General features: G+C 37.1%; 2 protein-coding genes across 3 annotated transcripts; both read right to left on the reverse strand.

Annotated features, from left to right (window-relative positions):
- Positions 1–284: 284 nt before the first annotated feature.
- Positions 285–4,597, reverse strand: LOC122006004 (UDP-glucose 4-epimerase GEPI48-like). Its single transcript, XM_042561299.1, has 9 exons — positions 4,324–4,597; positions 2,947–2,996; positions 2,457–2,592; positions 1,974–2,075; positions 1,653–1,880; positions 1,364–1,445; positions 1,042–1,124; positions 820–911; positions 285–679 (listed from the first exon to the last, which is right to left on the reverse strand). The coding sequence occupies exons 1-9, from the start codon at positions 4,522–4,524 to the stop codon at positions 574–576; spliced, it is 1,080 nt and encodes a 359-aa protein (XP_042417233.1). The 5' UTR covers positions 4,525–4,597; the 3' UTR covers positions 285–573.
- Positions 4,598–5,974: 1,377 nt separating this feature from the next.
- LOC122006005 (golgin candidate 5-like) lies at positions 5,975–25,818 on the reverse strand. 2 transcript variants are annotated; one of them, XM_042561302.1, is made up of 20 exons: positions 25,653–25,818; positions 25,289–25,536; positions 23,727–24,673; positions 23,311–23,382; positions 22,629–22,703; positions 20,939–21,053; positions 19,391–19,452; positions 19,245–19,292; positions 10,635–10,919; positions 10,465–10,524; positions 10,281–10,364; positions 10,094–10,159; positions 9,633–9,731; positions 9,305–9,523; positions 7,745–7,832; positions 7,417–7,643; positions 6,800–6,859; positions 6,595–6,708; positions 6,329–6,403; positions 5,975–6,246 (listed from the first exon to the last, which is right to left on the reverse strand). In XM_042561302.1, the coding sequence occupies exons 2-20, from the start codon at positions 25,431–25,433 to the stop codon at positions 6,223–6,225; spliced, it is 2,865 nt and encodes a 954-aa protein (XP_042417236.1). In that variant the 5' UTR covers positions 25,434–25,536; positions 25,653–25,818; the 3' UTR covers positions 5,975–6,222. The 2 variants fall into 2 exon arrangements, with proteins under 2 accessions (XP_042417236.1, XP_042417234.1); XM_042561300.1 differs by having other exon boundaries at positions 5,975–6,252.
- Between the last annotated feature and the right edge of the window lie 362 nt (positions 25,819–26,180).

The following is a 26,180-nucleotide window of genomic DNA, read 5'->3' on the forward strand; positions in this document are numbered from 1 at the left end:
TTGATAGGCAATTCACCCCGTCTTGTTGGCTCCTACTGCCCCAACAGATAGTCCCTGTAAGATGAGCTTAGTATATAAAAGAAGATGCTCATGAATTAAGACACGTTCAAGAGCTTCGTCAACCTCCTTTCTTCCTATTGAGAGAGCTAACGATTGCTGTCGCCTACTATAGAAGACTATTCCACACTAACAGGAACTTGACGACAAGAACCATTAGTCTTTGTGATGAATTCAGATCAGAAATTTATGAGCTATTGTTTTGATTTCTTATTGTGATTTAGAGATTAATAATAACTAAATCTTATTATAGATGCATCTTAGTTTATGTATGATGTATTACAATTCTAACATAAATTACACCTAATCCTCCTGGGCCTATTACAAGTTCAATTCATATGAGGGTTTATTAATTATACAAGAATATATGGAATCGATATCTTTGACTAGAAAGGTTTCAGCAGTGGCAGCACTATATTTATCCTATCTGTGATAATATATCAGATACAAGAGTCATCAGTAAACCTAGATGTACAATGTACATGATCGCATTAGCAATAGGCTTGGCGAGCCCAACTACTTTGTCACTCCATTAATAGTGTCGGGAGACTCGTAGCCCCACGGGTTCTTGCTTGCCCAGTTCCATTGATCACGACACATCTCTTCGATTCCGTACTTAGCTCTGCAGTAGTCATTTTTCGATAAGTAATCAATTCATAGTTTTATGAAATCATAAGTCAATAAACCATAACAATAGTACCAAAACAAATACAACATAGGAACAAGAGCAAGTTAATGAACAAAAGCACAGCGAGTGCATACTTCCAGTTCAACTCTGTTTCTGCTTTGCTAGTGGATGCAAACAGGACTTCGGCATCACCAGGTCGCCTTCCAGCGAGGACGAGTGGGATTTTCTGAAACAGTATCAGTACGAATGAGGCCATTATTTTCACTAACTTGAAACTTTTGACTAAAGAAAAACATAGAAAGTTGGTTAGATCGTTTCCCATCTGTCAGGGAATTGTGGAATGTGTATTGTAGTACCTTTCCAGAAGCCTTCTCAAATGCTGCCACCATTTCCAAAACTGATGTTCCCTTTCCAGTTCCTAGGTTGTAAACTTCACAGCCTGCAGTTGCACAACGTTGTTAGACGAAAAGCCAAGTAGATTCTCTCCAAATTTTCCGAAATAAATACAACAATTCTTTAATTAAAAAGAAAACTTGGCAAGTAGTCATGATTATAAACAATGAGGAAAAAGAATGCATGCTATAAAACAGCATAGTGCATTTAACTTGTGTTAGAACTTAGAAGAGATGATTGCAACAAGTCTTTCACGAGTACAACAAGCTTAATGGAAGTCAATACCTATCTTCGGGTCCTCAAAAAGCTTCTTTAGAGCAGCAATATGTCCCTCTGCAAGATCAACAACATGTATGTAGTCCCTTATCTGCAGTAATATATAAGACGTCCTTAATAAGAGACGCTAGATAAAATTTATTTACATGATAGAAACATCCAGGTAAAACAATTCCTGCAAAGGGAAATGTAAAGGTGAATAGCAAGATTTAACCCAAGTGTTGCACAATTTTTTCTGTGTTTGAATAAAAAAAATAAAGAAAGAATTAAATAAAGCAAATGGTTCATGAAACAATACCCCAGTTCCATCCTTGGTCAAATAGTCATTTCCAAACACTGTTAGTGCTGGTCTCCTCCCAACAGCAACTTGCTGGACCAGGGGCATCAGATTATTAGGAATTCCTTGAGGATCTTCACCGATGTCCCCGCTCGGATGAGCTCCCACAGGATTGAAATATCTTAGCAACATTATCTTCCACTCGCTATCGGCTTGGTGAATGTCACGACATATATCTTCAATCATAAGCTGTAACCATGAAATGAGAAACAATTTGATCATTCATCAAAGCAATACGAGCATTAAATTATAGAGAATTATGGTAAAGAAGAATGAAGATACCTTAGTTCGTCCATAGGGGTTCATTGCGCTTAAAGGCGACTCTTCTGTACAAGGCAAATCCTTAGGCCACCCATAGACAGTTGCTGATGATGAAAACACAAGCTGAACACAAAAACATAAGACAATAAAATAATGTATGGAAAGGGTGCCTCATGCCTAAGAAACTACTGCAGACAAAACTTGGATACAAGCCATAGTTAATAATACCGAGCAGATACTGCTAGTCGAATACTTAACTTCATCATGCAACACAATAATACTTAATTGACAAGAGTCGTTCAAAAGATGAAATCAAACTGCTATATAATCTCATTGTTGTACTCTTTATGCTTTAACTTATATACTATGTACATATTCATGTGCTTAACTATATATTAGCAAGAAACAATGAGCTGCAATCTCTGATAGAATTTTACACTAACAATACCCTGTGCATCCCTCAATTCTTCTATGAAATAAAATAAGTGAATATTCAGTCACTACCTTCTTGCATCTGTGAGCAGCCATTACTTCCAAAAGAGTAATTGTACCAATGAGGTTGTTCTTATAATAAAGCAAAGGCTTCTGGACACTTTCACCCACAGCTTTTAAACCAGCAAAATGTATAATTGCATCAAACCTGTTGATAGAATCCGTTGTTTCCATTACTGTAATGTGCATAATAATTGCCATAATTTAGCGAAAAAATATGCAAATAAAACTAATGTTACTCGAGAAGATCAAAAGAATTACATAGGTTGTAACTACGATGCAGCTTTTAAAACCAAAAACAATCTTAACACAGGAAACCCACAAACCTGTACTAACCATAAAATGTCACTTTGTGAATGCCAACAGATTTGACTAAAAACAGTATTTACAAAAAAAAAAGAAGGGAAATGCATAAATAGAACCAATAACGTCGTTATAAGGCTAAAAAACAGGTATGCATGTGCAATTACATATGATGATAAAAAAAATGGTTAAGACCTACTCTGTCGATGCAAAAACTTCTTCCAATGCCTCTTTATCCCGAATATCAATCTGCAAAAGAATTAACATGTTTAGCAATCAAATCCAATCAAAAACAGATTAGGTAATCTAGCGTTTCCATAAACTTTCATCAGAAAAACAAAGTAAAAGGATCCTAAACAAAAAACATGTGAAATTGCCACCACAAGAAAAGTCAGTTTCTCTTGATTGCAGATATTGAACATAAATTCTTGGTGAAAATCTATCACATATATTATCTCTTTGAAACCTTGCTGACGATTAACAAAAGGAAAGACCTTTTATGGTTACCGAAAACAATTAATATAGTCCTACATGAAAAATTGTAAAAGAAAAAAAAATGTCATAAGCTTAGCTGGGGAGCTATTAGATTAGTCTTACATGAAAAATTGTAATAATATGCTTGATGGGAGCTATTAATATGAGCAATTAAACATTTTGGGACAGTGGTTGAACCTAAAAAAGTCAATTTTCTCACCTAGATAAGTTGGTACAATTTGTATCCGAATATTCTTCTCTAAGGAAATTATGTGTTTAAAGGAGACTCTCCTATGGCAAAGGCTCCATCAGGATTCATATGTTGTTGATTAGGATTGATTCTCGTATTATAAGTAATGCTATATTGAAGTTGATTGGCTCACCTCTTATCCCAAAAACTTGAGTTACGACAAAATGCAAATTTATATATTTATATTCTTAATTGTATTCTCAACACCATATCCCAACATCTTCATATGGGTACATGCATGAACAAAGCTCAAGTGATTACAAAACTTTGTGTAAACTTGATTTGACTTGACTGTTATTTGAATTCCAAGAAGTTGGTTTGAGGTCAAACAGAATTTTTGTTTCAAAATATACTAGGAAAGTGAAATTTTTGGATTGGAGCATTTTGCAAAAATAGATAAAATATTCGAGGCAAATGAAAAAACCTCCACCAAAGAAGACAACTGCTTCTCACAATCTCACATATCCTATCTGTTTCACAACCTGTATTTTTTTTTTTTTTTTGGTCGGAGCACAAACTAAATCTTGTTAGACGCTCATACGTATATATAGTACGGCGTTAAGTTTCGTCTTATGCACTCCCTAATTTGATTAAAGAACTCCTGATAAATCAGAGGCGCCCAGAATCCCAATTTCTCCAATTGGTTCATGGATTAAAATCTTACGACCGCTTTCCATACCCCACAACTAGGAACGATGTTGCTCCAGGATTCACGGAAAGAAAGAAAAATGAAACATGACGATCAAACAAACACTCAAAGATTATAAAGCTCACATCTACGAAAGAAAAACCACATGCATCAACAATCCGCAAACGCAGAACCATACCCAGAGCCAAAATTGCTGCAGTTACCTTATGAAAGGTCAAATTTTTGCGGAACTCGCCGGCCAGCTCAGCGACGCGCTGGATGGCGACCTCGGAGGAGTTGTCGAGGTTATCCACCACGACGACGGAGCACCCCTCAAGGAGGAGCTGCAGCACGGTGTGGCTGCCGATATAGCCTGCGCCACCGGTGACCAGGACGCGCCCGGCAGCGGAGAGTCGGAGCTGCATGCTGCGAGATGAAACGCGACGATTTAGGGCTCGAAGAAACTGCGATCGAGTGCCAGGCAGATGGGAATGCGAAGGGGGGGGGGGGGCGTCTGCGGGGCGGTGTTTATACAAACGATTAGGCGCGGACCAGTTTGGGTGCTGCCCGTCGATATCGATGTGTCCGCATACGAAACTCTCTGGAACGGTTGAGTGGTAATACAACGACCGATACTTTACCACCGACTTGCGCCCGTATTCTTTTATGTGGGCCCCACTCGTAGTTCCAATCACAGGCAGCATAGCTGCATAGGTAGGGCGTAGGGGAGCCAGAAGGACTCTGGATAGGGATGGCAATGGGGCGGGGCGGGGGCGGGTTTGCCATTCCCATCCCCATCCCGTTTTCATTTTTTCGGGTTCGGGGATTCCCCGAACCCGAATCCACGGGTTCGGGGATTCCCCATCCCCGCCCCATCTCCATGATCTATCGGCAGCAACAATGTCAACCTGGAGATAATTTTTGTATGTCTCAAAGAAAAGGTAAGGCTCAAACAGTGCATTCCAGCTAGTCTTATTCAGCTTGATTTCCTGCAAGGATGGCAAACAGGGAAATACAGAAGACATGATTCTGAATAATAGCTCAGGTAAATCATGAAGTACATACAGACCTCGCAGATCTTGTTGCCTATTTGAAGCCAATAGATTAATGTTAACACTATTATTAATATTTTTTAAAAATATCATATTATTATTTATTAATAATAATAATAATAATATTCGGGGCGGGTTCGGAGATGGGGATAGTATTCCCATACCCGTCCCAAACCCGCCCCATTCCCGAAAAATCAGGGATTCCCATCCCCATTTCGGGTTTTCCCCGCGGGGCCCCAAATCCGCGGGGAAAATTATCATCCCTAACTCTAGACGACTCCCGGCACAGAAGGAGTGACTGAATAAGGGCCTGTTTCCCAATTTTTCTTCTGTACACACTTTCCATCCAATCAGAAAACAGGTACATTTTGGTAAACGTCTTTCTCGTGACGTTGATTTTAATGGTTTCGGTGTTGTATTTCGACGTGGAAGGAGGAAGAAGAACGGCCGGTCAGGGAGGCGAGCGCGGCACGCAACGCTCTCGGAGGCAAAAGGCAGGTGGCGGGCAAAGCGCAACGTGGCTTGCGCATGAAGAGCCGGGGGAATCTGACGGCGGAGATAAGGATACCGCTTGACGTCGGAAGTACCCAATTTAGTGAGATATCATTAATTAATTGATCCTTCGTTTTTTTTTAAATATTAAGCCGATTTGTCCGAGGGACACGGGCCCGGCGGCTTGCACACGAAAGGAAATTCGTTGACATAATATATCTGCAGCGAATGGTCGACATGGCCATTTTAAATTAGTTTTGTTTTGAGATTTTACATGTGAACTTAAATCTACTAAAAAAGGGCACTTCATCCTAATAACCAATTCGCATAGTTATTTCGGAATCAACACATTAATTTGATCAATGGCAAAGCTCCAGCGTAATAAAAGATCTACAAGGAAACAATATTGTTTTGTGTTCCTTTGCTATAAACACCTATACAGCAAAAAGCATCTCTCTAACAATAAGAATTATGAATCGATATGGCAATTCAACTTCACATTCCATTCTGAATTTCCACGCTACAGCAAAACTTGATTACAGTTGTAAAGGCAGGGAAAATTCTGCATTACTAAACAGATCATGGCTCCTGAGCCTTTACTGTCTGAAGCTGTCACAGTAGGTTTTATTTCTGTTAGTGTTGAAATTATACCCAAAGCAAGAATCAACTACTGAACTAGATTTACCCTGTCCACGAGCAAATCCACTTGTTCTCGATACATCTCCTTCAGGTCGATGATATCAGCGCGGAGTTCCTCCAACTGTTAAGGTTCAAGATCAAAATCATTTATGCCGAAATCAACTTATCTGAATTGAGAAAGCTTGTTCTTCTACAACATGGAATGTGAAGCACTCGTACTCGTGCTAAAGCAAGTAAATCAGAAATATTTTCCACTTAACCTAGGGAAATTTTGAGGTTGTAATTTTGATGAAGGCGATTGAGGGTGCATACCTCTTCATCACGTTCACCCATAAGTTCTAGTGCCGCTGAGTGCCTTCGCCGCAGGGCTTCTAACTCTGCTCTTAACCCAGGCAAAGTTGCTGCTTCTGCTCTAAGCTTTTCACACTGCTTACGACAGCCATCCATCATTGTTATCAGGAATAGACATTAGAAAAATTATTATGTGATTTAATATACTAGCACTGTGGAAGACAACCTGCTCTGTCATTTTGACTAGTTCTTCAGCAAGAGAATCACGAATAGCTTCCAACGAAGCCTACAAACATGATCCAAGAATAGATTAAATAGGTTCATAAGGAATTGAGAAAGAGTCACCAATATGTTGAACATGAAAGAGAAGGAACCAGAAATATAATTTAAAAACACTACACTAACTAGACCCATCTACAAAAGGCAAGAGAATAGTAAAATCAAGGACAAGCATTTATGCAATATTAATGCACTGTTTTTTTTTTTTTTTGGTTTCGAAGCTCAATATAAATATCTATGTTCTGAACAGACTATGATGAAAGACAATCCTTATATTTCTCAATGACATTGCAGATAATCAAAATGATTTCCTAATGCCACAATTTTATACTCTAGCACATTGTCAGAGTAAAAAATGCATCAAATTAGGCATCAGGAGAATTGTGGATGCCAAAGAAATTTGTATTTTAGCTGCTAATGTTCATTTGTCGATAGACATGTAGTTGTACGAGAGGCCCACTACTGCATCAAAACTTTTTTAAGTATGAAATTTAATAGGCATAGAAATTAACTCTTTACAAGAGGAATATCTACTAATACCAATCAGTGTCAGCATTGTCATACCAAGCGTGAAATATATGATGCAACTTCACCATCCTTATGACGCAATGATGCTTCATATGCACTTTGTGTCATGCTCTTCAGAAAATATGGAGAAACTGTTGCTTCGCCAGATTGTCTCCTCTCTGAAAAAGGGTTATCTGATGAGTCCAAGGATGCTTGCAAGAAAAAGCTTTCTTCCATGCTACCAGAACTCCCAGCACTTGAAAGGTTCCTAACCGATAAGTTTTCTGTGATAGGATGAAGATTTAAACAATTGTTATATAGAAGTAAGAAGCTTTAAGTTTAAAGCAATTGAGCACCAAAAATGAAAAGACAATAGTAGATTTACTGGTTGTATTTTGATTTGCAATTGCAGTAGATTCACGAGAAACAGTTTTTTCCAGTTCATCTTTGGCAGCTCCTACCCTTTCAAGCTCCTGCCAAAATCCAAACATTGAAATGAAAATGCAACCTAATCTGTAAAACATATAGGTGAAGTAATTGCTAAGAAGACATATACTGAAAAGATTTACCATGCCAAGCCAGAGTTCTTCCACTGCAGACTTCCAGTAAAGGTTTAGGCAATCGGTTTTATAATATGTTAACAAATACTTATTTAGTTAATTAAAATGCAAGTGGCCAAGAGACCTGTGATACTGGTGAATGAAAACAATGAAAGGAAGCTACAAATAAGGAAAGGATGGTAAAAATATAGCAAATATATGGTGAAGATGACATGCAACTGTGAAGAGCATCTCAACAAACTCTGCCAAAACTTGAAAGAGTTAAAAACAATGTTAAGTGTGATTACTTAGCACAAACCACTCCACACGGATATAGTATAAGCATCAAAGTCATAAGATATATGGGCATATCCACACATCATCATCATTTAGTCCCAACAATTTGAGGTAGGTTAAGTGGATGTTATTCCTCAATTGAACTTACTGCAATACTATATCACTGCTAATATTCAAATCAAGGGCTCACAATTTTACCAACCAACCAAACAGTGGAATGTATTGAGACACTAGAACGCAAACCAAGTTGTCTTATTTGTTTGTGCTGTTGGTCCAAAATGAGCGAAGGTGTCTTCTGCCTCCAGCACATGAGGTGGAATGCATATGACAATAAGATCCCTCTTCTTTGCTCAGTATGCCTTATCCTCGTTCTTATTCCTTGGTTCTACCTCCACTGTCACCATGTGTCTATACACCAACATGATCTCATTTTACCCCAGCTTTGAACAAGACTTTAAACCTCCCTCTAGTCTCCCTTTTTACCTATCCACCTTCCCCTCTAATCCAATCAACTATGTGTCCGTCTTAGCATTTTCATTTTTTTTCTCAATTAGTGTTTTGCACATATTTTTGGCATTCACATGTAAGGTATGTAACAAAATAGAAAACAATTTATATAATTGTTAGAAAATGCAGCAACTGAAAAAGTTGCATTGGTTCATTCAGTGTCATTATCTTTTGTTATTGTTTAAAAACAGTAGTGACCTTGATGATAAACTGAGAGAAAATAGATTGTGATAGCACAAACATAATCAATGATGATCACTAGATTCTATGATTAGAGTTGAATATATTAGAGTGCAATGTGCAAGGGGTAGATGGAAATCAAATAACATTAATGCATTAAATGTTTTAATTGATTTGAATATTACTGAGAAATCAAAGAACAGGGCTCAATGGAATGGAGGGATGAGATTTATAAAACCAGCCACAAAGAAGAGAAATGGCATCACAATGATGACAATGATGGTGTTTAAAAATCAGTAGTAAAATTACCTTTTCCAACTGACTTGATTCATACTGAAGGGAAAATATTGTCTATCTTGACATCCAACTGACTTGATTCATACTGAAGGGAAACTATGATAGTAGACCACAATACAAATTACCTTTTCCAGAAGTTCTCTGTGAACCACCTCATCTTGTAACTCCCTTTTGTGTTTACTTCTAATCTCCTTGAGTTCTTCTTCAAATTGCTTGGCACGCCCCTCTTGTGTAGCAGCTTCTTCCATTGCTGCTAGATATTCTTGTCTGCTTTCCGATGCCCTTTGCCTTTCCTTTTCAAGTGACTTACTCAGTTGTGTCTGCTCTGTTCTGATACAAGCAATCTGAACATTTGACATAATAATTAGTAATCTGGTCGAATTTATTTATTGAAAAAAAATGAAGGAATAGAAGTGTCAAAAAAGATATAATAAAATAAAAATGTTGCCAAACCTGAGTCTCAAGAACAGTAATCCGAGATAAGTTTTGAGATAAACGTTCATTTAGGGTTCGTTCCTTTTCTTCTGCGGCAGCAGCTTTGGCTTCTGCCTCCTGTGAATTATAATCAAGCCACTATTAGTCTATCAGCCAAATAATCTCAGTAACCTTCACTCCATTCAAAAATCTGAAACACATCTAAAAAGCACCGGCATATAGGTTTGACTATTTCAATTGGTTTTGACGTCTTTAAGGAGGAACAAGAGCTAGTAAGATATCCTACAAATATCACTTATGAGTTTCTACATGTTTGCAAAGTTCTTAAAATTTATATTTCAGATAAAAAATGTAATGTTCTTATCCTCTCCGGTTTTGTTAGTACAATCTCATTATAGGTGATCCTTAAAAAGCATGTAGAAGGGGGGAAAAAACTTCCATAATTGAAGTTGAAGGCATTAGAAATGTTCAAGGTTAACCTGCAAGCGAGAGTTTAGAGCTTTTTCCACACCAGCCCAGGCTTCAGCTCTTCTAGCAGCTGTCTCCTGTTAAAGTTGAAGTTAATAAACATTAAAAAAAAATTCAACTACAGAGGTTCACATTGTGTAGTAGAGAAAAACATGAAGAAAACAAACAAGCAAGCAGGAGAATTCCACAGAAATAAACCTGCATAGCTTCAATCTGTCTTAGAAGTGGCCGAGTTGACTCAGGAACTTGAGTGATCATTTCAGTGTAGCGGAGTTCACTATCCTGGAGATACACCAAGATAAAAGCAATAATTCTCAGAAATAGAACCGACTAATAAGAGGTGCCAATCCATTCATGGAGTATTTAACATTGCCTGACATACATGGTAGCGTTTTTGAAGATCATCCATATCCCTTCTCAGCATTTCTTCTCTAAATGCTGCCTGTAATAATTAAGCAAAAAAAAAAATAAAGAAAAGAAAAGGCAAAGAAATCAAAAGGTCAGCACAGTAATATACAAGAATTTCACTAGCTGCTGAATGGTAACAATAACCTGCTGCTCTGTTCTAGTCAGACTATGCCTCAACTCCTCAAGCGTTTGAATCAACATAGCTTCACGCTCACTTGCTTCCTTCAGGCGATTTTCAAGTTCGACCTTGGCCTCACTGTTAGCTCGTTCCTCTGCTAAGGCTTCAGCTTCTTTGGCTGCATTAAGTGCATTTGTATAAAATTCTTTCTGAGCAGCAAGTTCTGCTTGATTTCTTTCTATTGTTTCCTGCAGCAACTTCTCAGTAGCTGCCTTATCTCTCTTCATACTTTCTACTTTTGTCTCCTCAACCTAGAGAAAGCATTAGTCAGGAAAGAAATAATGTTTGGAGATATCATCTGCTTTTACATACACCTTTCAGATAATGAATAAGTCGCAGCATTCAGCAACTTGACGGAAAACTTATGGAAATATAACAGGCAATTAATTCCAGAAACTTGTTCTAGACAACTAAATGGAACTTTGTTAATCAGAAAATTTTGCAAGAATGAGGGCTGACCAAGATTGTGAGAGCAATGTTCCCATTACCATATGAAGTGATTTTAGACGGAAAATCCTTCATCCTCTTAACTAAGCAGTGATATGAATAGGACTGGAAGGAGAATAGGAGAGGGATTAAAATGAGTAGCATTGATAGGACCTTTGTGTATGGCTAGAGGGGGGGTGAATAGCCTTTCTTTGATTTTTCACCTACAATTTGTTAGCGGAAGCACAAATAGAAATGAAATTGAAAAACAATCAGAGAACAAGGCTAACTCCTCGATTTACTTGGTCTCCACCTCCTTGAGGTGACTAATCCAAGGCGCACACACACCCAATCAAGCTTCACTAAGTTCTTCTCCTTTTCAATCCAAGAGTGACGGTGAAGAAACCTTTACAAGATGATCTCCTCCTTTTACAAGATTTTTAATGAGCTTAGGGAGGAGAGAATAAGAGTAGTAAGGCTTGGAGGTCACTTGGAAAGCTTAAACCTTATGCAGGTAATAAAAACGAAGTAGCTCATATGGGCTCCGACTCTATATTAGAGCAGCTGGAAATCAATGGAGTATCCTATATTAAGAAGTATGGTGGAGCAAGCTACTAATGAAAATGTATTAGCAAGTAGTAGCGCTATATCCAGATATAATCCCCCACAAGAACCTTTGATGGGGCAGGTAAATTATCCACCAGCACAGATTAGCAACAGAATTGACCAAGTAGAGGCACCAGTAATTAATGGCAAATTTAAACCACGAGGATTCAATCACCAGCCATGGACTCTTCCATCTGCACAAACTAATGATGGTGCCATACTAGTTTTACCAGAAGATATTGGTCAATACTCTGAGGTAATTTCTCGTTGGGAATCAATAACAAATAACTTAGTGAATCAGAAAACATGGCTAGATAACAACCAGAAGGTTCAATTTATTGAAAATCTCTTAGGAGAAAAAGATGTGGATACAATGGCGTATGGCATACGCCGCAGAGTATGAAGCTCTGATTCAGATGGCCGGTGAAACGCAGAATATACTCTCTGCAATCAGAAGGTCATTTCTATTAGAGGACCCATATCAGGGTTCAACAGTAGAACAGGACCAGGCCTACATTGATATAGAACGCCTAACATGCCACAGCATGAAGGATATATTTAATTATTTGAATGATTATAAAATCTTGGCTGCAAAATCAGGACGTATGTTTATTAGTACTGAACTGTCTTAAAAATTATTCCGAAAAGTGCCACCTATTATAGGTAATGAAGTTGAGGCAGTATTCAAAGCCAAGTATCCAGCAAATCAGGTTGGTGTAATTCCACGTATACATTTTACTTATCAATACTTGGCAGAAATCTGTAAAAAGACGGCAATCCAGAAAAGTGTGAAGGATCTAGCCTTCTGCAGCAAAATTCCCATACCGGGATACTACAACAAACAAAAGAAGTTTGGATTGAGAAAAGCTAAAACTTATAAAGGTAAACCCCATGATTCTCATGTGCGGGTTTTTAAGAAAAAGAAAGCTGACCAGCAGAAGAAGTGTAAGTGTTTTATTTGTGGGGAACCAGGGCACTTTGCCCGTGACTGTAAGAAACAAACAGGCAATATTGCTAGGGCATCAATTTTAGATCAACTAGATCTACCCTCTGACTATGATATTATTTCTGTTGATCTTAATGAAGCAGATTCAGATGCAATATGTTCATTTTCTGAAGGAGAAGCTGGTCCCAGTTATATTAATTTGGTCCTAGATGATACACCGTGGATTCAGGACACTATATATATGTTGGGCGCAGAAAACTGTGGATGGCGAAGTCAAGTATTCGTAGGAGAAAAAATGAAAAACTGTCAGCACCAGTGGGAAGAAAATCAAGTGATTACTGATAGCAAGTACCTCTGCTGTACATTATGCAAACTGGTAACTACTGATACAATGAGAATACATTGCGTAATTTGTAAAATGACAGTATGCCCAGCATGCGGACCTTTCTATCTCAACAAAACGTTGAAGCTCAAGAAGACTGAAGTTATACCTCCTTATCATAAGGAAGAAAAGGTAATCCAAGAACTTTTGGATTATACAACTTACTTACGAAATATTGTTGACAGAACACCAGTCACTCGACAAGAAGATATGCAATTTCTAAAAGTAAGGACGTTAACTAGTACTGCTAAATTACCTGTTTGGCACACCAAAGGAGCAGCGGGATATAATATATTTCTGGATGAGGAGATTCATATACTTCCACATCAGCAATGTCTAGCCAAAGCAAGCATTAGCTTGGAATTCTCTGAAGGATATTACGCTCGTATTGCACCACGATCAGGTGCGGCTTTTCGATTGAATTATGAAATCAATGCAGGTGTCATTGATTCAGATTTCCGGGGAGAGGTATGCATACTTATTCATAATTTTTCTACCTTTACCTTATCTCTTGCACATGGGAGTTCTATAGCTCAAATGATCTTTGAAAAGATCATGACACCTCTGGTACTAGAGGTAAATGAACTTGAAGAAAAAGAACGGGGAATTGGTTCTTTTGGGTCAACTGACAGGCATGATCCTGAATCTAGTCATGACCTGAACCTAGTCAGGAGTTGGTTTTTCTCGGCCTCCAAAAGATCACTAATCAATCGATTATATAATATGGAGGTTATTCTACAAATACCAGGAGTAAGCAATACCAAAATTCAGGCAATTCTGGATACAGGGGCAACAACCTGCTGTATATGTAAAAATGCGATGCCAAAAGAAGCGTTTGAAGAAATTAATTATAAGGTCTTATTCTCTGGTATAAATTCTCAACAAGAGTCTTCGAAAAAGCTGAAGAATGGATACATGACTATTGGTATTCATAAGTTCAGAATCCCCTTTACATATCAGCTGGAAATGAACTTGAAAGACGGTATTCAAATGCTTATCGGGTGTAATTTTATTAAATCCATGGCAGGAGGCCTTAGGATTGAAGGAACTGAGGTAACATTTTACAAGGAGATTACTACAATCAATACATCACCCGAAGTCTTTATTTCTACTAAAGTCATACCTGAACTGGAATTAAATGAAGATGAATACCTGAATATTTATGAAGAATGTGCACCACAGCACGCTATGATGAATATTGATTTTAAATCTCGGTATTTCCCTACATTTCAAAGACTCAAGGAAGCAGGTTTTATTGGGGATGATCCACTCAAATACTGGTCCAAAAATAAGGTATTTTGTACCTTAGAAATTATTAATCCTGATTTAACAATACAGGACAAACCTTTAAAACATATTACTCCAGCAATGGAATCAACATTTAAATTTCATGTAGATGCTTTACTCAAATTAAAGGTTATTCGTCCTAGTACCAGTAGACATAGAACTATAGTTCAATCAGGAACAACTGTTGATCCAGTAACAGGACAAGAAAAGAAAGGAAAGGAGCGTCTGGTTTTTAATTATAAGTCCTTAAATGATAACATTTACAAGGCCAATACTCTCTGCCTGGGATTAACCTTATTCTGAAGAAGATTGGTAATAGCAAAATCTTTTCAAAATTTGATTTAAAATCTGGATTTCATCAAGTAATGATGGCAGAAGAATCAATACCATGGACGGCGTTTCTAGTTCCACAGGGATTATATGAATGGCTTGTAATGCCAGTCGGTCTGAAGAATGCACCAACTATTTTTTAGAGGAAGATGGATGAATGTTTTAAAGGCTGTGAAGACTTTTTAGTGGTTTATATTGATGATATTTTAATTTTCTCTGAAACTGAGCAACAACATTGCACCCATCTGAACAAGTTGATCAACATTTGTCAAAAGGAAGGGTTAATTCTTTCTCCTACAAAAATGAAGGTGGCGCAACCTGAAATAGAATTTTTGGGAGTCATTATTGGTAATCGAAAGATCAGGCTACAGGAACATATTATTAAAAAAATTATTGATTTTGATGAGAAATCCCTAATAACCCTAAAAGGGTTACGGTCTTTCTTAGGGATTTTAAACTATGCCAGATCACACATCCCAAACTTAAGCAAGATTCTTGGGCCACTTTACTCAAAGACATCACCGCATGGAGATAGGCGATTCAAAGCTTCAGACTGGAAGATAATAAAAGAGATTAAATCCCTAGTACAAACTCTCCCAGATCTTGAATTATCCCCTGAACATGCTTACATAATTATTGAAACAGACGGAAGCATGGAGGGATGGGGAGGAGTTTGTAAGTGGAAAATGGCGAAATATGATTCTCGAAGGACAGAAAAGGTATGCGCTTATTCTAGTGGTAAATTTGCTGTAATCAAATCCACTATTGATGCAGAGATACACGCATGCATGGAGGCTTTATCTGCTATGAAGATCCACTACCTAGACAAGAAGGATATAACTTTGAGGACTGATTGCCATGTTCTTCAATAAAACAGCAAGCAATAAGCCCTCGCGTGTCAGATGGATAGCTTTCACTGATTATATTACAGGAACCGGGGTCAATATTGAATTTGAACATATTGAAGGAGCTAATAATGAATTGGCGGATGCCTTATCAAGAATAGTTCATCACGTTGCAGACAAAGTAACTTTGCCAAAGCACCAACTTCAATTATTGAGTCAAGTCTGTGACTCAATAGAAGAAACGCAAGATGCCAATGACAGCACTAAAGACATTCTGGGAAGGACAATCAAAACCCTGTTTTCAAAAGCTTTACGGGTAGATAAAGGGAATTGAGCCTCGGGGAGCCGTTCCTTTTAAAAGATGGAATCTTTATAATGGAGTCTGTCATGTCTGTCTATGTTAATAATGGAGTCTGTCTTGTAAAAAGGTTTGTAATGGCCGACAAAGGCCAATAATGGGGCAAGAAGATAGAAAAGATGATTAAGTGATTAGATTCGAAGGCAACTTTGATCTTATCCCTTAGATTCATTTCTTCTATAAATAGCACCACCCCTCGTCTGCTTAGAAGCACAAGCGAGCATAACTCGAAGTACTACTAAGCCTTAAGCCTTTCAGTTCAGTGTGAAAGAGTGTGTAAGAGTGTATTGTAACTTCATCCATAAAAATTTCTTGGGTTCAAGTACCCATCGGGTCTAGACTCAGGTTTTCCTCTTGTTTAATCCACGTTACCAAATACCAAGAGTGTATTGTAACTTCATCCATAAAAATTTCTTGGGTTCAAGTACCCATCGGGTCTAGACTCAGGTTTTCCTCTTGTTTATAATCAGTGAAAGCTATCCATCTGACACGCGAGGGCTTATTGCTTGCTGTTTTATTGAAGAATTTGATAATAGCATGACAATCAGTCCTCAAAGTTATATCCTTCTTGTCTAGGTAGTGGATCTTCATAGCAGATAAAGCCTCCATGCATGCGTGTATCTCTGCATCAATAGTGGATTTGATTACAGCAAATTTACCACTAGAATAAGCGCATACCTTTTCTGTCCTTCGAGAATCATATTTCGCCATTTTCCACTTACAAACTCCTCCCCATCCCTCCATGCTTCCATCTGTTTCAATAATTATGTAAGCATGTTCAGGGGGTAATTCAAGATCTGGGAGAGTTTGTACAAGGGACTTAATCTCCCTTATTATCCTCCAATCTGAAGCTTTGAATCGTCTATCTCCATGTGGCGATTCTTTGAATAAAGTGGCCCAAGAATCTTGCTTAAGTTTGGAATGTGTGATCTGGCGTAGTTTAGAATCCCTAAGAAAGGTCGTAACCCCTTGAGGGTTATTAGGGATTTTTCATCAAAATCAATAATTTTTTTAATAATGTGCTCCTGTAGCCTGATCTTTCGATTACCAATAACGACTCCCAAAAATTCTATCTCAGGTTGTGCAACCTTCATTTTTGTAGGAGAAAGAATTAACCCTTCCTTTTGGCAAATATTGATCAACTTATTCAGATGGGTGCAATGTTGTTCCTCAGTTTCAGAGAAAATTAAAATATCATCAATATAAACCACTAAAAAGTCTTCACAGCCTTTAAAACATTCATCCATCTTCCTCTAAAAAATAGTTGGTGCATTCTTCAGACCGACTGGCATTACAAGCCATTCATATAATCCCTGTGGAACTAGAAACGCCGTCCATGGTATTGATTCTTCTGCCATCATTACTTGATGAAATCCAGATTTTAAATCAAATTTTGAAAAGATTTTGCTATTACCAATCTTCTTCAGAATAAGGTTAATCCCAGGCAGAGAGTATTGGCCTTGTAAGTGTTATCATTTAAGGACTTATAATTAAAAACCAGACGCTCCTTTCCTTTCTTTTCTTGTCCTGTTACTGGATCAACAGTTGTTCCTGATTGAACTATAGTTCTATGTCTACTGGTACTAGGACGAATAACCTTTAATTTGAGTAAAGCATCTACATGAAATTTAAATGCTGATTCCATTGCTGGAGTAATATGTTTTAAAGGTTTGTCCTGTATTGTTAAATCAGGATTAATAATTTCTAAGGTACAAAATACCTTATTTTTGGACCAGTATTTGAGTGGATCATCCCCAATAAAACCTGCTTCCTTGAGTCTTTGAAATGTAGGGAAATACCGAGATTTAAAATCAATATTCATCATAGCGTGCTGTGGTGCACATTCTTCATAAATATTCAGGTATTCATCTTCATTTAATTCCAGTTCAGGTATGACTTTAGCAGAAATAAAGACTTCGGGTGATGTATTGATTGTAGTAATCTCCTTGTAAAATGTTACCTCAGTTCCTTCAATCCTAAGGCCTCCTGCCATGGATTTAATAAAATTACACCCGATAAGCATTTGAATACCGTCTTTCAAGTTCATTTCCAGCTGATATGTAAAGGGGATTCTAAACTTATGAATACCAATAGTCATGTATCCATTCTTCAGCTTTTTCGAAGACTCTTGTTGAGAATTTATACCAGAGAATAAGACCTTATAATTAATTTCTTCAAACGCTTCTTTTGGCATCGCATTTTTACATATACAGCAGGTTGTTGCCCCTGTATCCAGAATTGCCTGAATTTTGGTATTGCTTACTCCTGGTATTTGTAGAATAACCTCCATATTATATAATCGATTGATTAGTGATCTTTTGGAGGCCGAGAAAACCAACTCCTGATGCAGTCGACTGGTGTCCAGAGTTGCCCTTGAAGTTTTTCTCCTCAGCCTTTGTCCCTCAGATGCACTCAAGCCTGCAGCTATTCTTCGTGTCATCCTTCACATTGCTTTGAGGTTCACTTCCCTTCACTCCGTTTGCTTCTTGTCCGTGGTCCCTCGGATGCACCATCCTTCACCAATCTTCAAGAACCTGAGCCATGAAACTTTCCAAGCTTGTGCAATCTACCAAGTCCTGCACAACTTAAGTACATATTAGAACCAATATAAATCCTAACTTAAACACTTTGACACACACATCAAAAATAAAGATCGCCCCATTTAATCCTAGGTCGATTGTATCAACATAGCTCTCATCTAAGTTAAACTAAGTTGGCATCCTCAAATATACTACCAGAATCCTTCTTTCCTAAGAAAGAGACTTATCCGGTCCTTACCAAATTCTTCCGTGGGCCGCCTCAGATTCACTGCTGCTCCACCTCAGATTCACTGCTGCTTCGAAGTCTCCACATTGCTATTGGTAGCCCTCTGCTTACCCACTTCGCTGCTGCCTAGTAATCTCCCTTAACCCCTCCTCTCTGTTTATAGTTTCATACTTTGATCTCCCACCCCTCAGTGATTGAAAGAAGAAATTGAATTTGATTCTTTCTATCACGTCTCATGCTGGCCAGGAGCACAGTGTTGATTAAGACCATAATTGACCGACCACAGGAATAACCATGTGGTATGGGCAACATAGAGTAATTTACCCCATGCCAGCAAGTTTCATGTGTCAATCTCACACCGGCCAAAATTTTTCGGGTGTGTTAGGGGGCACAACTCGGTATTCTGTACCATGGTTAGCTCATCAAAGCCAATAACTCTCTTTTACTAGTCCACAACTCTTACTGCAGATTTAGTAGAATCAAACTAGGGTGTCAAAGATAGCAAGATTACACAATAAGATAATGGCATGTGAAAGCTTAGAAATCCCAGTAAAAAGAAGGAAATGATTAACATGTGGGAAGAATATTTTGGTTTGAATTTAGGTTAACAGGAAAGCCATACTAAATTACCTGGAGCTTTGAATTGAGTCTTTGTTTTTCTTCTTCAAGCTCCCGAATCTGGTACCAAAAGCGCATCACCAAACAGAAAGCATATCTTAAGATGGTCAAATAGCAATGATTAGCATAATAAAATAATCAAAACATATAGTCCTAGCCTGCGCCCTTAGTTTCCTTATAGTTGCTTCTTGAGCAGCCTGCTTTTTTGACAGCTCTTCACCTATAACAAAAGGTAAGCCATGGCAATGAAGTAATTAGTGGATATTTGCAGGTGCAAAGCTGATATTTGTTAATCCAAAACATCAGCTATGACGAGTATTGAGGGTTTATTTAAAAACTTCTAGATAATTTATGGTTTGTTTACATTACAAATGCTAGAAAAATCAGCTAGCTGAGTTAGAAAGCCTACTATTGAGAATATCTCTAGTCAGCCAGGGAGGTAGTTGAGTTTGGTATTCTCCGCAAAGATATATATTACAATATCCACTCAGGATAATCAAAGAATATATTACTTAAATTTTAAGAGATCTAAATATATGGCTTGATGTTTTTAAGGTGACTAAGTGTCCATTCAATAAATTAAAATTCTCTGAGTTTAATTTTCTATTTTGCATATTTCCATTTTCTTGCAATTAATGGAACTACAAAAATAAAAAGATATATTAGAATTTTGGAGAGAAGATGGACAACTAATGTAAATATATAAATGCACACACATAAACACATATATATAACTGCTATCATTTGTGGAAAAGAGCATTTATTGCGAAGCCATACCCTAAGTGTGATAGCAAGAATCCCAAGGCCAATTTGGTAATTATCATCTCTTTTCTCCACTAATGAAGTCTCCAACACATACCCTACGTCAAGTTAATGCCTTAAATTTATTTCTTTGGAGTGGTCACAAATCTAACTGTCCTATTGTCATATTCTACTCCAGATAAAGAAATAAAAAACATTGAATTTACTGATAAAGTGATTATTATCATTAAGTAATAAATACTGAAGTAGGAAAGGCATTTCTGACATATAGTCATCAAATATAAGTTTAACAGAAATTGTAATTTCCAAAAAGATAGAGATAAACCTTCTAAGATTTTTTATTGAAACATACAAATTCATAAATAAACCTAAGGTATGTTAATGAAAATTTGCACCTCTTAATAAAAAAAATCATGCATTTGAAATGAATTGTGGTTCATAGAACTAATTGTGAGACGTTATATATAGAGAAGTTTTCTCTTTTGATCATTTGTTTTCACTTTCTCTTATACAATTTGTTCCATTTCAATTATTTGAAATGGATTTAGCTTCGGCTAAATTTTCTCAAAAACAAATAAATCATATTGATATATTTTTCTTTCGCACGATGATTCAATTGTGTAGAAAAAAAACAGAAACTGAGATTTTAAGTTTAGAAGAACTTAAGCACATTTTGCATACTTGAGCACATTTTACAACACCAAGAAGCCAAGCTGAAGTTAAGCTAGTTTAGCAACAAAACAACTGTAAAGCTTGACATAAGTTAAGCAAATTGAGCATGGGCTTAAATTTAGTTGTGTCAAAGTCATGCTCTGTCAGGATTCCTTCAAGTGAGCTTGAGCAAGGTAAAGCATGATTTACTAAATCCATTTAGAGGTCCAACTGCAAGGCTACTGAAATTGCAGTACTCCACTGAAAAGCAAGAAAAATTATTTACGACATACCTTCAGCCATAACTTGACTAATTATCTCATCTTTCTCCTTCAAAAGAGCAGCAGCATCATTTTTTTTGCTTTGTTCTCTCCTTAATGTATCCCTTTCTCTGGTAAGTGCGTAAACCTGCAGAAAAAATTTGGCATTATTGAACAAGTTATGGTGCACAAAAGATTTATTTTATATTTCAGCAGCAAGAGAGACAGCATGCTAATTCATTAATATGTGACTACATGAACCAAGATAATTCATTAATATGTAATACAGGAGATAAGACCTAGAGCCTGGAGGAGATTTTCTTGGTAACCTTTTACCTTCACACCTTCTACTCAAATTGATTCAACTCTTCTAAATATAAATCTACTGGTCGCCTTTTAACATGTCCCCTCCATCTCAGCCTATTTTATCTCCTTTTATCATCTATTGGAGGAACACTTAACTGTCTCAGATATTAATTTCTATTAGTTTATCCTTCCTAGCAACTTCAAATCCACAGCTGCTACATTAACCTTTTAACTGAACTTTTAGAAGTAGATGCTTAATATCATGGACTCTCTCTCTACCAATAGAAGAAATGTAAATTGCCAGAAGGTAACAAAACAAGTCACAGCACTTGGTATTTACTGAGAAGTAAAAAAATTGAATATAATGAACAAACACATGAGAAACTGATATCCTGGATGCAGATAGAAAATTTTCTTCCAAGGAAAGGTCATCTTTCCATGAAAAAAAATATACAATTAAAATTTGAAGATATCATGCGTGTAATACCTAACATTGAGACACTTTCTAATTGTAACAATGTCAAAATATATGTTTTGGTGTGAAACAGAATCAAGACAATCAGAAACTGAAATAATAAGCCATTGTTGTCTTCCACAAGGTCATATCATGGTCAGCAAGATGGTTAATACAGATACGTGAATCAGAAACTGAAAGAACAAGTCATTGTTATCTTCCACAAAGTCATATCATGGGCATTAAGATGGTTAATACAGACTCCATACCTGTGTCAGATACTGACACTCCATGTGGACTCTTTGTCCCCTATCACATATAAGAATTTTTAGAAACAACCATGCTGAAAATTCACACCCGTGTAAAGGGTACTCCTGCCCAAGTTGAATTAACATAGTATGCCATAACAGTATGTGATCAGCTCAAACAATTAATCTTTACTAATCTTTTTCAAAATATTGGTCATGCTTTCTAAGCTGATCAGAATCCTTCAGTAATTGTTCCCACTGCCAACTATGTACCCTTTTGCTTTCTTCTGCAATCATTATTGATTACTGTCTTCCTCAACACTATCTTATATTTGAATGGCTATGCATGTCATATTGCAGCAATAACCACCATACCTAGGTCCATAATTTATATCCAAACTTATACATCGTGCAACAAGACAGGACAGTCTAAACCTGTAATTGTTTCAAGCAGCCATTCTTATCAAATGAGAATAATAAAAATGGTTTTTGGTTTTACATTGTAATCAATTGAAAGATAAGGACACAGGACAGAAGTTAAATACCAAATCCCTCTATCCAAATGTTACATGAACAAATAGAGGCCACACATTCAAGTGAGTAAACAAATAGTTGAAATACGCAGATCAAGTCAACGTGAATTGTATATTCTAGTGAGATATAGAGAGATGACATAGTGACATGAAAAACAGGAAGTGTAATGTGTTATTTGCACCTTTCTTTCAAGAGATGACACCTTTTGATGATATTCATCTCGTAATGCATCTATTTCATCTTCTTTCGATTTCCTCTGTGAAAATAACCAAAACTTAGAATCAAATGACAAGGCATTTTAACCAAAACAAGGAACAAAGTTACATCACTCAATAAGAAAGAAATAAAGAAGAGAACAACCATGTCAAAAAACACAAGTAAAAACTGTATATGCAGAAACTAACAGAATTCTCCATGTCAACAGATCTCAAAGGTCAAAACATGCAAACTTATGGATAAGCCATTTAGTGTTTACCAGTATGGATGTTTCTTACTGAGAAATTATACAACCCATTATCATGCAACTCATTGAAATGCATTGAAATCCCAGCTTTCATACATTTAATTACATTTCTAAAGGACATGGGAAAAGCAGAAACCTCTTGGTGTGACCTTTCCTAAATTTACATGCAAGGATTAACTCTATGAATAAGAAGAGTCTACAACATAGACTCGAGAGGCAAACAAAACAGAGGCACGACATCTTCTATATTGCTAAAGAATGCATATGTATAATTGCATTTGTTTTAATAAAAAATTTTAAGATATTGCAAGCTCCAACAAAATACATCAACTACAAAGGTACCTTTGTGGAATCTACTATATTCAGTAGTAAAAACAACATATACTAGTTTCTTAGCTACCTTTAGATCCTCAATAACAGATTTCAACTGTTCATTCTCATTCATCAGTTTAGCAATTTCATCAGCTTTAGCCTGCAAAATCATGCTGATAAAATGTTAAGCAATACTAATGGGTGTAAGAAACTAATATCGTACTACAATACCTGAAGAAGATTGTTACAGTTAAAAAAAAAACATCAACAATCCAAAATTTCAAGATGTTAGCATTTCAGAAAGCCACAGATCATAGCCAACTAACATCCAGTTATAGAACAAACGACAACAAGCAACTTCGAGTATTACTATTGGAAGTACAAGGGTGACAAATTTTGTGTCATGGTACAAAGGACCTCTTGACAAAATACAGGTAATGTTGCATAAGTTGGCATTTCCATAATCCCACATTACTTAAACTGAATTACCTAAAATTTTATTACCTGGGCTTGCCTAGCGGCACCTTTTAATGCAGATTCCATCATTCGCATTTCCTGTTTTACCTTCTCTATTTCCCCTGGCTGATCCACTGAACTTAAAGCATTATCTGATGAAATAAATAAAGGCTTGGCACCTTCATGTTCATCATCTGTTTCCCTGGAGTTTTTTAATGACTTGGGAGATGCATTGGTATCATGAGTTACTGAGTCAGATGGCATTTCATGATCCTGCTCAGTATGGATTGCAACTAGAACATTGTTATATGATGGTTCATTGGCATGATCATACTTCTCTACACTAACAGGAAGTGCAACTGAAGTTTCTTTGCCAAGGTTTTCTGGGACAAAAAGTACTTCAGAATGTTCAGAAGACTCTTTATCTAGAGGCTGCTCAGCCTTAGTCTCCTGTATGACATCAGTTCCCTGTGAATCAAGTACATGATGTACCTCTTCAGGGTTTTTTAGTACATTGTTGACAGTTAATTCTACAGAGTCAGTAATTGGTTGTGAAGGATCTTCTGGTCTTGAGTTATCACTAGCTTGGATGTCACCATCTGTTTTCTGTTGGAAAATAGATGATGAATCTTCTTCTTCCTTGCTTCTAGACAATGAAGTCCCCGTTTCAGCTTCCAAATCATTTGGCTCAACACCTTTGTTCACGTCAAGGCTTTGAGGCTCTTCAACCATTGTGTTGGCATTAGCAGAAATGATGTCAGTATCTTTAGTTATAGAATCTTCATGTCCCTTGTCAGAAATAGTCGGTTTACTGATGGGTAAAGATGATGGAACACTTGAGGCCATTTCATGTTCTTCAGCTGTTAAAGGGTGTTGTGAAAATTCAGCAAGTACTGTTTGTTCAGAAGCATTTTCCTCTTCTTTTTGCCCCATGAAGGACATCATAGGTTCAAAAAGGCCTTGCCTACCAGATGTTGATGTCCATTTTCCAGAACCTGATGGACAAAACAAATGATTAAAACCTTGTAAGAAGCAAATATGTCATGGTTCAACAATGTCTAATTTCTAGAAAAACAAAGATAAACAAAACTCATAACTCATGGATAAAAATATAAATTATACAGGAAGAAGAATTACATGATAGGTAGCTTGTGGAACAACATATGCCTGGAGGTTCTTTATTAATTGAGGAACAACTTGTACACCTAATCGCTCAAACAAGCCTACACTCTACAGAACTTTGAAAATTCAATTTTTATAAAGTAGAAAGAAGAGGAAGAGACATAAGCATATTTACAAAATAATTCAAATTAAGCACGGTCAGAGAGTACCCATCACTTATGTTTTGGTTCTTTATATTATATATATATACAAACATCATTCAGATCCTACCATAATGCTGGGGAATACCAGCACTTCCGTCTCCTATGAGTTGCACATAAATGAGAAAGTTCACTAATAATTCTTAAGGACAATAAGAACAAAAATTCAGCAGAAAGATTGTCTTTACTTATACCGATATGCCTCAGGCAATTAAGAAATCATCATATTCACACACACTAAAAAAAATGAAGAACGAGAAATGATGATGAAAAACATAAATATATTACCATCGTCGCTGCCATCGTGTTTCTCCTCCAATCCGAGAGCACTATCAAAATTCTTCTCGATGTTCTTCACGCTTTCACTCAGTTTCGACACGGCCCCAGCCAGATCCGGGAAGCCGCCTAAAGACACATTCCCAAACCACGCCATCCTCCGCTATCCAATTCCAAGCCCCTTCCTATTGTGATCCCAGATTCAGAGCTTGCATTTAAGCATCCACTTTGTGACAGAAGTTGCCTCAAGGATCCAGATCCTGACACGTAAGACACGATGCATTGAAATACGGATGTGAGATCCAATTGAGCCGAGAAAGTGCGATCATCTAGCAGAAAAACGATGGGGAAGAGTCGGGGCGGAAGGAAAGCAAACCTCAATCCGTAGAAGAGCTCCGGATCCGGCGGATCGGCCCAGCGGAAACACAAAATAGCCTTCGCGAGTCTCAGGATTTGAGATTCGCCGATCTGCCCACGGGCGCCGACGGCGGATTGGTCATAGGCGGTGCGCCAATGCTGGCAACGGGCCCAGTCGTGCAATTCACTCGAAGCTTGGCAAATCGGTCATTTTCCCCCGTAATTTTATTTTATTTTTTTTACAAAAATTAAAATGGCATCCTGAGCACCCTTTCATAATTTTATTTCAAAATATGATTCAACGCTATTATAGTTGATAGCTACTATATGTTATATAGTAATTATATTTTAATTTCTACTTGTATAATATATAAGTATTTTAGATTAATTTTGATATGATCAATCAAATTAAGTTAAATTTTATATTATTTTAATATCTTATGTATAAGTGTACAAGAATTTAAGAATATAAGAAGTCGAGCAGAAAACGTAATTAGCGAAAAGGATGACAGAGGAAGCTAGTCGACAAGCTCAGTGCATCCGAGAG

The sequence above is a fragment of the Zingiber officinale genome, chromosome 7B (genome assembly GCF_018446385.1).
Source record: "Zingiber officinale cultivar Zhangliang chromosome 7B, Zo_v1.1, whole genome shotgun sequence".
Taxonomy (NCBI): Eukaryota; Viridiplantae; Streptophyta; class Magnoliopsida; order Zingiberales; family Zingiberaceae; genus Zingiber; species Zingiber officinale.

What these genes read in the sequence shown, in the direction of transcription:
- LOC122006004 (XM_042561299.1), bottom strand. Translation starts at nt 4,524, where the DNA reads ATGCAGCTCCGACTCTCCGCTGCCGGGCGCGTCCTGGTCACCGGTGGC. An exon ending in GAAGTTTTTGCATCGACAGA is followed by an intron (nt 2,593 to 2,946) that starts GTAGGTCTTAAC and finishes TTCTATCAACAG; the next exon opens with GTTTGATGCAATTATACATT. An exon ending in TTGAGAAGGCTTCTGGAAAG is followed by an intron (nt 912 to 1,041) that starts GTACTACAATAC and finishes ATACTGTTTCAG; the next exon opens with AAAATCCCACTCGTCCTCGC.
- LOC122006005 (XM_042561300.1), bottom strand. Translation starts at nt 25,433, where the DNA reads ATGGCGTGGTTTGGGAATGTGTCTTTAGGCGGCTTCCCGGATCTGGCT. An exon ending in ACACGATGGCAGCGACGATG is followed by an intron (nt 24,674 to 25,288) that starts GTAATATATTTA and finishes TTTGTCCATCAG; the next exon opens with GTTCTGGAAAATGGACATCA. An exon ending in TGGATTTGCTCGTGGACAGG is followed by an intron (nt 6,253 to 6,328) that starts GTAAATCTAGTT and finishes CTACTGTGACAG; the next exon opens with CTTCAGACAGTAAAGGCTCA.